The sequence below is a fragment of the Rhinolophus sinicus genome, linkage group LG04 (assembly GCF_036562045.2).
Source record: "Rhinolophus sinicus isolate RSC01 linkage group LG04, ASM3656204v1, whole genome shotgun sequence".
Classification (NCBI taxonomy): Eukaryota; Metazoa; Chordata; class Mammalia; order Chiroptera; family Rhinolophidae; genus Rhinolophus; species Rhinolophus sinicus.
In genome coordinates, this window is record NC_133754.1 from 126850339 (window position 1) to 126864150 (window position 13812).

General features: G+C 37.0%; 1 protein-coding gene across 2 annotated transcripts in view; it reads right to left on the reverse strand.

The window, feature by feature from the left end:
* The window catches only part of ADAMTSL1 (ADAMTS like 1), an 890862-nt gene that overhangs the window by 651677 nt on the left and 225373 nt on the right, over positions 1–13812 (reverse strand). For both annotated transcript variants that reach the window (XM_074330338.1, XM_074330337.1), the window contains exon 2: positions 6992–7111. In XM_074330338.1, the coding sequence (XP_074186439.1) occupies positions 6992–7111 (120 nt within the window). The remainder of the gene's footprint in view (positions 1–6991; positions 7112–13812) is intronic.

Genomic DNA, 13812 nt, shown 5'->3' on the forward strand with positions numbered 1-13812 from the left:
ATTTTTATACACAATCATTTTCTCTAAACAATATCTATAAACATTTCTGTGATAGTAAAACTGATACAAAGGGCATCATATTAAAAAGGGTATCCTTTATATTTATTTATATTTTTGAGATTTATCTATACTAATGCATGTAGATCTAGTTACTTGCTTTAATTGCTTCTATAATTTTTTATTATATGAGTAAACCACAAGTTATTCATCCATTTACCTTCTGATGGATATTTAATATTTTCTTTCAAGTCGAGCCTATAACATTCAATATTTCATTGAACATATGTGTAAGTGTTTCTCTAGGTTAGATTCCTAAAGTGAAATTGGTGGAACATGCATATACACATTCAGCTTTATAGACATTGTCCAATTCTATAAAATGGTTATACCATTTTATACTCAACAGCAACACAGGAGTGACCTCATCACGTTTCTTTCTCACTGACACTTGCCTCTGTTAGTCCCTTTAATTACTTTGCAATTGAATGGGCATCAAATATCATACCCTTATTCTTTTAATTTGTAAATCCCTGATGACTAGTAAGGTTAAACATCTTTAATGCGTATTAGCCATCCATGTCTGATGACCCATTTTTTTCCCCCACTGGGATGTTTGTCTTTTTAAACAAAATGTCTAGGAGCTCTTTAAATAGTGTAGATATTTTTTTGCCAGTTATATGTATTGCAAATAATGTTTCCCAGCTGTGTCTTTTCTTTTTACTTTTTCCATGGAATTTTTAGACATTAAATGTTTAATGACATATTAAAATTTTGATATAATTTAAAGCATCAATATTTTCTTTTACAAGTTGGACACTTTATGCCTTAAGAAAACCTTCCCAACTCAGAAGTCTTTCTTCCACATTTTCATCTGTAAGTTTTTCTTTTTTATTGAGGAATATTGGTGAACAGTGTGTTTCTCCAGGGCCCATCAGCTCCAAGTCATTTCCCTTCAACCTAGTTGTGGAGGGCGCAGCTCAGCTCCAAGTCCAGTTGCCGTTTTCAATCTTAGTTGCAGGGGGCGCAGCCCACCATCCCATGCGGGAATTGAACCAGCAACCTTGTTGTTAAGAACTCACATTCTAACCAACTGAGCCATCCGGCCTCCCCTCTGGCAGCTCAGCTGAAGCTTGTTGTCTTCAATCTAGTTGTGAAGGGTGCAGTTCACTGGCCCATGTGGGAATTGAACCGGCAACCCTGTTGTTAAGAGCTTGCACTCTAACCAACTGAGCCATCTGGCTGCCCCATTCATCTGTAAGTTTTAAATCACGCTTTTCACACAAAGGCTTTCACTCTATTTAGAATTTATTTCCATGTATAGTGAGCATTTATTAATACATCCTTTCCCAATTATTTGTAACATACCTTTGTCATAGATCAAGTTCTTTATAGGTTCTTCACTCATTTATATTGGTGCATTTGTCTATATTCTAAAATCACACTATTCAATTCTTAAAGCTTTATAGTATATTTTTACTGGTACAGCAAAGCTCCATCTCTTTTCTTTTTAAAAATTATTCTGCTTATACTGGATACATGGATTAATTTGTGGGGAGATTGGTATCATCATGATATTATGACTTACCATTCATGAACATCGGTCTGTCTCTTTACTTAAGTGTTTTTTAATTCTTCAGGCAAGGTTTATAATTTCCCCCTGAGATATTTTGATAAGAGATGTGAGGTTGTCCTGGCATAATGAAATGGGGGCACTAAAATAGAAACCTGACTGACCATAGTATAGAGAAAGCCTGTCTTGTATACACCCAGCTAAACACCCAAGTTCTCTTAAAGAATCCACAGACAACTGACACTGTTTATTCTGATGACCCAGGTAGTCATTCAAGGAACAAGACTGACTTTGTAGCTACCAGCTAATCAGCAATTTACTATTTCAAACAACAAGAAATGGAAAACACAATGTGCTATTGCAAACAATCTGTGGTTTTCCTGTCTTCCCTCTTTTTTTTTTTCTCTTATTTAAACCCTGTTTTGCCTTTCTTAGATAAAATCAGTTATTGGTTCCATTGGCTTCTTTTGTATACAAGTAAATAATATGTTATTAATAGACTGTTTATTTTTGAGTTATTCATTGATACTCCATTCAGGTTTTGTACCTCTTTCAGAGCTATGTTTTTATAGTTTTGTAACAATTGTGAGTGGTAGCTTTCAAAAATTACATTTTCAATGGATTATTACTATGGCAAAATGGAGCTATCATTGTTTACTTCAGGTTGTTCTGAGGAATCTGTATAAATCCCTAGTAAGTGCTTGGTGCATATTGGACCTTCCCCTAGCTCCTTTGTCCTTTCCACAGAAACGGAGAAATGACGTAGAGTATTAGTGTAGAATACCAAAACATAATCAGAAAATGTGAGGTTATATAAAATATTTATATGCAAAACAAAGTCTTTTTTAAAACAGTTCATGACTGGTGTAGTTATAATATATTAGGTAAGTCTTATAAACACAGACAAATAAAAACATTTAAAAATCTTGAAGGGTAACATATTATATATACTTTGTAGTGTCTCCTGATTTTTTATTTGTGATGTCATATAATTCAAAGTAGCAAATGTACTAAAAATCAAACCTAGTCTTCTTGTCTCAGCGTTTATTTTCCCAAGGAAGAGTTTTGGTAGCCAATTCAAGTTATCCTGTAAGCGAGCCACTAAAATCAAAGACTGAATTGGAATGTACTTCCACTTTTAAAACATCTGGCTCCTTCAATACCACTGCACAATTTTCTTTGCTTAAAATCAGTTAATAAAAAATACGGTGGTCTCTAATCAATAAGGCTTTATGGAGCCATAAGCAGCTTTGAGCACGTGCACATTTGCAATTAAATGTTAGTTTCTTCTTCTCTTTATTCCTCAAACACTTATGAGGAACAAGTAGATCAAACTTTTGGGAAAAGGTAATTCTGTCAAGAGTGTGCTGAATGAATTCAGGTGTGAAGATCCTAAATACAGAGCAACAAGTTGAGTCACTTTTCAGTAACATAAAAGTTCTGGACACATTGCTACTTCCTTGTATTTATGTCCACAAAGTACTCCAAAATAGTAGCCAACTTAGAACTATAATTAAGCAAATTAAGTTATTATCTTCAGATGTTACCAGTTAAATTCCGTTTCCTTTCTCTTGGCAGGGTTTGGGAGGAGGTTAGTGAACACCTTGGGAACATATGGAAATAGTTATAGTCCATTTTACATTAGTGTATGTGTATTGGTTGAACTAATTTTTCAGTACAGAGAAATAATACTTGCCCCCACCAGTCCCCCCGCCCCAACAAACCAAGGGAGAAAAAAAATTGAATGCAGAACCATTCTTAATAAATCGCAATTTTTGTTTTAGTTGAACTTTAGAGAATTACTGAATTGACCTAGAAAACAAACTATCTTCTCACACATAGTCATTAAAGACAAGCATTTCTGAGGATCCCTGTCTGAAAGCTAACCTTTATTCCACAAAGGAATCTCTACTTTACCAGTCATTAAAAGGACCACTTTACCCTCAATTGGAATAAATATTTAAATAACTTCTCTTTTCTACCAAGATACAATAGTGGCTTCAATAAGGCTTTGTGAACTATAAAGCTACTGGCAAATGAGGTTTGCACTAATTACATACTGAAGAAAATCCCAGTCCCTAATGAATTTCATGTTAATTATTATCCTGATTTTGTATCCAACTGACAACCAAAAACAATGTGATCTGTTTCTCCACTACTCCATGAATGAATAACAGCCTTTGACAAACATCCTATTTCTGCAAACAACACAAATCATACACATGCAGAGTTTCAGGCAATAATTAGAAGTTTGGTTGCCTACTGTGGGTTCTAGACAAACGGTTCACTTAGATTGCTGTTCACAGTGTGGTGAATGGAATTAGCCCTCTGAGAGGAAGCTAACTAGAAAGTTTTTCTAATGCAATGTAAAAGTTAATTCATGCAAAAGACCCTCGTTGAGAAGGAGTTGAAGAAGTGTCACTTAAAAGACCCCCGAAATTAAACTTTGAGGTGAAAGATTTTCACAAATAAGTTAGGCTGTTTCGGTTTTCAAATGTCTATAAAAGAATAAAGAAAGGGTATGAAGAAGAAAAATTAAAGACCTAAAAAGAGGATAGCAATAATTTTACCCAGAAGTCTGACAAGATGTTTCCTACACTTAATACTCCCTTGTCCGAAATGTTACACGTATCGGGGATAAATTTGTTACTTCCATAACTATTAATTTCCAGTGGGCAAACATCCCTGAATTCATATTCTTTATTACAAACCTAAATACTGGCTTGAAAGGACATCATGGAGATCATCCCAAATATTCTTTCATCACCTCATAAAAAAACAAAAAAAAACCCTGAAGTCATTCATACCATTTTACTTTGCATTTAGATGGATTTCCACATTTTGTTCAGTCTGTGATGGAATTCTCACAGTGTTTTCAGTGTAAAATGCTAACAACAGAATAATAGAGAATAGTCATGATGGGTTTCCTTCATCAACAAACACTCAACACAATAGAGCATTTACCATAGTCAAGTGCGGGATTAGATGCTAGGAAGGTGAGAATCAACATGGACGCCCACCTCAAGCAGCAGAGCTACTAATCCAGCAGGGAAGGTGAAACAGTGTATACATGCTGGGGATACTAGGGACACTTACCTGAAAGCCCATAGAGTTGTATAAATCAGATTATGTTGCTCAACTATTTTTCCTCTCTCACCCACCAGCGTTTGGCAAGTGGTTTTTGTGACCTATACCAGGAAGGTTATTTTCTTGATGATTCTCCCATTCTGCGGAAGAACCTCTTCCCAACAGAGCAGAAACTCATAAATAAGGGGCACAAAAGGAATTTACACTTTTCTGGCTATTAATACAACTAGTTACTCATGTTTAAACTCTTCCCCTTACACAAATGGAGAGATGATAGTGATTCATTTTGTAATGTCTTTTTAGAAAATAAAGTTACACTTTAAAAATTTATATCCAGTGGGCCAAATGAAGTGCTCAGAGACACAGTTTCCACAGAAATTGTTAGAATTGCACAAACTTACTTGGAGGCTGAATTAGCTTCTGGTATTCAGGAAGCTTGGATCTTTTCTTTTCCCTCATATTTTCTTGTATAACCCCAGTTCTGACTGTGTTGGTCGGTAATTCTTTTTTCACTTTAAATGCGTCCACCCACTCAATTACTTGTGACCTCAGTAGGATTTATGAAATTCGGCAGCATGCACAATTCTTATTATGACGTAAATCAATGTAAGATCATGTAATAATGTTCATGACACACTTCAATGCTTGCCAAGTGACAAAAATTGTTTTTAGTGGCACCACTATAACAATTCCATTATGTTCATCATTAGTTCATATTATTCAATTTCCTTTATGGCATAAATTATATAATAATTAGTCTTGCTTATAAAGTTTGCATGAAGTATCCATATAACAGCACTTTCCAGACTTTGAATAAACCAAACCTAAAATGTGCTAATATATTTCAGGTTTGCATGACATCAAATGGGATAAAATTAAAATACAACTACAAGATAGTGTTCACAGGAAGAAGAATTAAAACCTAAGTGGCAGTGTGTGTGCCATAGTTCACACATACACAAAAGGCTTGAGCAAACACAAAATTGAAAAGGTAGGCAGGCCCTGCATATTCAGAGTTTATTGAGAAAAAATATACAGAAGGTGCCAAGAAAACGTTTACGCATTTTAAGAAAGGAAAATTGTATTAAAATTGTAATACTCAATATATACCCCTAACAAAAGATAGATACAAGTCACGTTTGACTTCTGCAATTACAAGAGGTGCTCAAAGTGGTTACCATCAGCGTCCAGACACTTCTGATTATGGCGAACTGCTGCTTGGGCAACGTTGACCAAAGTGTCCACTTGTATACATTTTTTTGGCATCCCTGATATATATGAACCAAATGAAAACTAATTGTAGTACCCTTGGGAAACTTCACCACTGTTCCTGCCCTTACTGGGGCACAAGATCTGAGAAGGATGTGACTGTCTGTCACAGAGAAGATGGAAATAACAAAAACAGTAAGAGGTGGTCTGTGAGAAGCTACTGAGAAAGCTAATTTACTGTCTGGAAGAGAAGTTTATGAGACAAATACGCAAAAAGAACTCTCTTGAGAGAGAGCTATAAGGAGGCAGGGTAGAGGAGACAGAAATTAAGCCACTTATGCGTTTGTTTTGAAGGCATTCTAAGGTATTCTTTTCTGTGATCTTACCATTTTATGATTGGACAAGAAATCCACTGTCTTGTGCATATAGCATCCTCTAATTCCAAAGCCAGTACTTCTGAGCACAAGGTCATCACCATGAAGATCCACATTTAGAACTTTCACAAGTTACCCATCCAATTCTCACAATAAAGTACAAACTACAAATCACAGTTTGATTGGCAAAGAGAGAGGGACCTGCATTTTGACCTCCACAGTCAACGATACTATTTGTTTTCATTTGAGAGCTCATTTTCTAGACTCCCCGTCCCACCCAAATCACCACCAGAGAAACAAACTTTCATCAAATAAACATGACTAACACTTTGAAGTAAAAATATCCACAAAGCAGCTAAAATTGGAAGATGGTCGAATTTCCATTGACCCACAATACAATTTGGGCTTTACATATAAATCTCCTTTTTTCTTCACTCATTTAAATTATTACCATTTGATGTTCAGACTAGCTGGCAAAACATCAGTTATTTTAATGTGAATCCTCCACATGCTACCCCAAACACACTTTAATGCTTGAGTGAAATATTTGAAGCTTGCCAGACACAGGAAAATCAGGAAGTTGCCCCACAGGCTGCCCACTACCCCACCACTTTGCTTCCCTTTCCTTCTCATGGGTAGGAGAAAATGCCATACCAACCTCTTCAGATTTGCTAAAACCAACCACCACCACAAGCCAGAATTAGCCATTGAACTTCTGTGTTTCTAAGAATAATTAGAAGAGACACTGTACCGGGTCTTCAGTTTTGTGACTATTCAAGAGGTCAGACAGGAAATCTTCATAAATGCTCTCTCTTCGAACCAGTGGAAATTCCCGCAGGAAAACAGCCCCTTGGTTTTCGTCTCCACATACCTAGAGAGATAAGATAGCTGAATTAAGCCTTCAGACAGAGCCTGGAGGGAGGGGGGGGGGCCTAGGAATTAATGTTTTGGAGTTGTAGAAATCTCTTGGATTCAGTTCAAGTCTGATTAGAGCAATCAAAAACAATGCACACAAATACATATTAATGTGAGAGCTACTAGAACATTCTGGCATGTGATTCCTTGGATGAATGCCAGGAAAGTCCCTGCTAAGTTGGTGCCTCTTAATTGATGGGTGTACATGTCAAAATTCAGTGATTATAAATTATCTTTGTGGCCAGGTCCAGTGTGATCAGGCTCATAGGCTAGCATTCCCCTGAGCTATGCATATGTATGTGTCACATAGGGGTCTTGGGCCCTCCGGAGATCTACCCCTAGTCCCAGGATGTGAGTCCCATAGATCTGAGCATCGGATGGATTCTGATACCCTGTTCAATATCTAGGATAGGCTATCCAGGACAGGAGGTACTGGCCTAAGCCCAGAACTGACTTCCTGAGTTATTCAAATGCTTTAGAACCAGATGTACTTTAGCTACTCTGGAGGGAGGTATTGGAGAACTTCTATCCAGAGCTTATCACATACCAGGTTCTTTACACATGTTATCTTGCACCAGCCCCAGGAGGTGTCTGTTATTAGCCACACTTTACAAATTAGGAACCGGAGGCACAAAGGGCTTCAGGAATGTGCCAAGTTAGTAAGTGTTGAAATCAGCACTCAAACACAGATCTGACTCTAAAACCCTTTTCTTTTCATTATATCATTTTGCTACTGAGCTACTCAAACCTCTGGTGAAGGACAAACTCTTACGTGACTCCTATAAATTCAAGGAATAACCAATTCACCGAGGCCTCCTACTACCTCTCTGAGCCTCAGTTTACTCATCATAAAATAGGAATGATATCAGCCTTACTACATTGCTGAGAAAATAGGAGATAATATACGTAAAGTCCAGAGTGCAGTGACTTGCATACAGTAAGCATTCAATAAATAATAGCCATTATTAGCAACAAAAGCACATTCTGCCCAAGGAACAAGTTTAAAAATCTAAGCTTTTAACATACATGGAGTCCTTTGATCATATTTATATTTGGACATTACAAATGGGTATTATATTACCTTCACATTGTCTTCATATTGTTTTAACTTTTCAATTTAGGCCTTGTCTTAGGCCAATTGTCTTAGGCCAATACCTTGATTTTAGCCTAATGATACTCTGAGCAGAGAATCCAGCCATGCCTCACTAGACTTCTAACCTACAAAAACTGTGAGATAGTACTTTTGTATTGTTTTGAGCCATTATCTGTGGTAATTATGGCAGTAATAGAAAAACGGATACAATCATCAAGAGATAGGGTGCAATGACAGGTTATCTTATTTCTTCTTCTACATTAAGTTTCTTGAGAATTAAACAGCACTAAACAAGCAGAGGAAGAATTTGCAAGAACTAATTCTTGGAAATGCCTCCTTCTAGCTAATCTAATTTATTCCTATTACATTTAAAATTTTCTCTTAGTTCTTTCTCATCAAGGTCAATCATTCTTTGAGTCTATAGTTAAATACACCTCAAAACCTGCCTTGACCGTTTTACTTCTCAGCTCAGAAACTTTCAGGGATTCCCTACTTCCTGCTGCATACATTACACACTCATGGATTTGGTATTCAGAATCACTCACAGCTCTTCAAGTTCTAGATAAGGAATAGCAGCGCTCGCGCAACTCTTTGAAAGAGATCAAGAACTGAGTCTAAAGTAACCTAGAATGAACAAACTGATGGTTGCTAGGTGGGAGGGGGGTTTGGGGGCCTGGGTGATAAAGGTGAAGGGATTAAGAAGTATAAATTGGCAGTTACAAAACAGTCAGGGGGATGTAAAGTACAGCATAGGGAATATAGTCAATAATATTGTGATGACTATGTATGGTGTCAGGTGAGTGCTAGACTTACCAGTGGGATCACTTCATAAGTTATATAAATGTCTAACCATTATGCTGTACACCTGAAACTAATATACTATTGAATGTCAACTATAACTGAAAAATTAAAAAAAATAAAGTGACTTAGAATTGATGTGTTTTAAATTTGTTTTCAAGAGGACTAATGTATGCTGATCACTACTAAATCTCACGTTTTATTGATCATTTCTCTAAAAATCCTATGCTATTTTGAATTCTAACTCTATTATTCAAAATGGTGGCCATCTTTAGTCATTCAATGCCAGAGTTATTAAAACTAAAGTCTGAAGAGCAGACTAATAAATTTAGTGTATTTGCTTTGCGAAAACATTTTTATGCCTGTGGGAAACTTCTTTTGTTAAACTGGTTAAAGAAATAGACAAAAATAATAACTCAAATATCCTCCAGAAGAGAAAGTGAGATGTCAAATATGAGGACTAAATGCTCCCAACAATGAAGGATAATCAGCAAACACTTTGTCCATTTGGTTTACACCTTAATTCTCAATCACAACTGTGTATTTGTTTAAAAACGAGTTTCTGCCTATTTGTGTATCCCAAGAAAGATGACATTTTATAAGTCCTACAATTCTCACAAAAATACTCAACTTATCAAATACTTTTAAGTGATATCAAGGCAGAAGGTCTTAATTAAACTAAAATTCAATTTAATCCTCAGAACAGATAAGAATATGAAAGTTAAATGAATGTAATTATAACCATTTTGCCCCTATAGACAGCTTATGCATGTCTGTTTATAATTTGACTTCACCATGAACAGTATTACTAATTGGGCAATTTAAAATACCGAAATTACTTTGGTCAATATTAAGTTAGTTTTGAATATCTGTATCTATCAGTCATGGATAATAATATTTTGTGTGTTTTAGAAACACAGTTACAATGAATGAGATACCAAGATACTTAAATATATATATTTTTTACTTCTTTTTCAAACTGTTTTTAAAAATTATTATTTAAATCCAAAGTAGTACTTTTACTCATCCATTCTTTTATTCACTCCTATGTACACACATTTACTCAATTTCTATAAATTGCCAGGAACTTCACTATAGGAGATATTCTAGATGCTTACCAAAAGCCACCATCTTCTCATCATTTTGGTGCACAACTAGAATACACTTCCAAGCCTCCTTTTCAGTTAAGATGTTCAAGACTGAGTATTAGCTGGTGGAAGTAATGGGTGCTACTACCAGTCCTAGTCCATACAAACCTCCCACATGCCCTCCCCCACACTCTTTTGCCCCCAGGTTTGTCTGGAACAGAGGCAAGTTAAAGGTGGCAGAGGCTCCATTAGCCAGGCTCCCTGAATGACTGCATACAGGAAGGCTACCCTATGACCTTTTCACTTACCTAATACTGTTAAGTGATCAAGAAGTAATAGTCCACTGTGTTTGAACCATTATTCATTTTAGAGACTACTTATAACTGTTGTTAAAGTATCTTAATTAAAACAATGAAAGAATCTAGGTGAGCACAGAATGCTATAGGAATACACGGCAAGGGTGACTATCTCTCCCAGGAAGGATTATGGAAGCTTTAAAATGGGGTTCAAGAAAGAGTGGGATTTACCCACTAGAAAAGGAAAATAGGAGTGAGGAAGAGAAGAATCTTGTTCCAGGAGGAGGGAACAGCCTGGGCAAAGGCATGGAGGTTTGAGACATCTTGTTTTGTTTGGTGACTGTTAAGTAGTCTAAAATGGCAAGAGAGTGGAGTACATGAGAACAAGTGATGGGAACTGGATTTGTATAGTGGGCAGGGGACAGATTATGAATCATGGTCACTGAAAGACTAAGCCAGAGTTTTGCTTGGACTTGGAAGTTTGGAAGAGTATTCTGGTGGTAAACCTGGACATGAGGTGATCAGTTTTCAGGCCACTTCAATTATTCAGATGAAAACTTATGAAGACCCTAAGGGTTGACTGGGAAAGAAAGGATCATAAGAGTTGGTGGCCACTTTAATGCAGAGTATAATTCTCAGGGTATGTTTCTATTTTCTGCTTGGATTTAAGTAAAGAGCAGAGTGGATAGTACATGCAACAAAATAGGAAATATCGGAGGAGGAGCAAACGTATGGGTTAGATGAGGAGTTTGGTTCCAGCAAAGTGGAGTCTCAGGTGTCTTGGGAAGAAAAAGGTGAGTTTCATGCACAGGAAAGAGACTGGTATGAAGATAATAGTAAGTGCTGACATCATATGGGAAGTGGATGATACTTACCATGTTTCCCCGAAAATAAGACCTAGCCAGACAATCAGTTCTAATATGTCTTTTGGAGCAAATATCAATATAAGACCTGGTATTATATTATATTATATTATATTATATTATATTATATTATATTATATATTATATTAAAGACCCAGTCTTGTATTATAGTGAAATAAAACCTGGTCTTATATTAATTTTTGCTCCAAAAGACACATTCGAGCTGATTGTCCAGCTAGGTCTTATTTTTGGGGAAACACAGTAGAATGAATAAATTTGCCGAGGAAAAGAAAGTAGAATGAGAAGATATGAGAGCTTGAGGTAAGAACCATGGGGAGCACTAATATTTAACGTGTATGTGGGGACAGAGTCCCAGAGAGCAGTTTCCAGGCTCTTGGCCTCGTGTGTGGAGGTGCTGGCTCAGGTGGTGAATGGCCGTCAGCTGTGATTGGTTGGCCATCAGCTGTAACCGGTTAGCCAATTGGCTACTGATATAACTGCGGGGGCTGCGTTGATTGGTTGGTTGGTTGGCAGGCAGAGAAGTGAATGGCAGACTGCAGATCGTGTGGCTACTACTGTGTGTGTTTCGCTCTGCCGCCAGAGAGAACATAGTGGTATGACTCCCCTATCTATGGCTCTGTGGGTGTTCTTTTTGGCCTCACCATATCCTGCGTTCTTATGTGGGGAGCAGGACCAGAGACCCTGCAGGCCACCTCACAGGACAAATGGCGCAGCGAGCAGGGTCTCCCGCACGACAATGTAACATGGATCCATGTCTAATGGCCAATTTATGCTGACAGAAAATATTAACAAGGAAAACCCAGACTTATACTGGTTTTCACCATTCTCAGTCTTCCTTTCATTGGTTTTCTATGAAAATATATTTATGCATATATTTTTTAATGATTGGTTCTTATTTCTTTTTTCTCTTTTCTTTTTTTTTAATTAAAGTTTATTGGGGTGACAATTGTTAGCAAAACTACATAGGTTTCAGGTGTACAATTCCGCAATAAACCATCTATACATAAAAAAAATACATTTAAGACAGTATTACATCAAATTATTATAGACAATTAATTCCTTGAGGACATAGATCATGGCTCATCAGGCTATCAACCCCCAGACTCTGAATTCAATTAAACTTTGACTAAAACTTGAAAATTTCCAGGATTTAAAAAATTCTATTTTCCATGGTCAGGTTTCCTGAGTTTTGGTTTGAAAAACTTTATATTTGATGTCAAAACTCCCCTTGCAGATATATGGTAGTTAGTATACCATAAAAATGCATCAAAAATGGCATCCTATTGCATTTTATGGTTCAGTGGCATTAGCTATGCAGATGCAAAAACAGAAATGTGAGAAGTGGTGAAACTTCATACAGGGCCAGTGGCTACATTAGGTACCAGAGACAGTGTCTCTTAAAGACTCAAGTCTCCCTGGATTCAGGCTTGGTCATTTACTCACAGGAACAGGGCAAGAAACAAGTAATCATTACTGAGACACGTATTTGTTCCTACAGGATTTCTAGACTCCAAAGGACGGCTCCCCAGGAATTACAAAGACTGTCCCGTGCTAGAATTTGTACCCTGTGATGAAGGTCACTTCTCCAATTACAGTCTGATTTCCTGCTTCAACCAGTGACTCCTCTTTCCGATATCACTGGCACACCAAAGAACTCCTTAGAGAACCCAGGAATGTAGAAATACCGGCTCTCAGAATAGCATCTCATTAGCTCCAGGAAGGCATGGAAGCAATTTATTGTTGTGGTATATGGTCTCACTAATGGGGCTGAGCAATCAGCCACATAGAGAGGGAGGTAGGTAAATACAGGAAACGGAATCTGTCAAATAACTCCATTCTCTTCCCATTAGCAGGAAAAGGTGGTTTAAAACTAAAACAAAACAGGAGCCACTGAATAATAAGTAAAGCTTTTGCATTTGGCTTTGGGAGAGAGTCAGAAACTCAAACTGTGTCTACAGTACACTTTTGTCTTCTACTTCACACTCCTCCCATCATGACCTGGCACCAACTGGTCCCTCATTGATCTTTCAGTGGCTCCAGAGAATACTGGTTAGGATTCTGATTCATCTGCTTACAATGAACTTGTCTGGACAAAGAAAAGGTAACCACCCCCCACACCCTCAAAATTTCCTACTTCTTACAAGTTCGCTCTATGAGTTGTGACTACCATTTGTAAAGTTAACATACAGAGCAACTGGTTCACATTTTTGAATCTCTACCGTCATTAAGGAAAAGTCATAATCTCCAGAGAAACTGTAATGTTGATGGTGGGGGTGGATTATGGCTGGGGCTTTCAAGTAGTTATAATCTTCTTATAACTCTGGGAGAGGTGGCCAGTTACTTTCAGGCTGGGAGAAAGGGCTGTAGAAATAATAGAAGCTTAAACATACTAACATGCACTCAAATTATCAGTTCATTGTTCTTAATTCTTCATTTAGTTTTTTTGTGAAAACTGAAATGTAGCCAAGCTTATATCCCCTGGGTAGGATTTAGGTTTC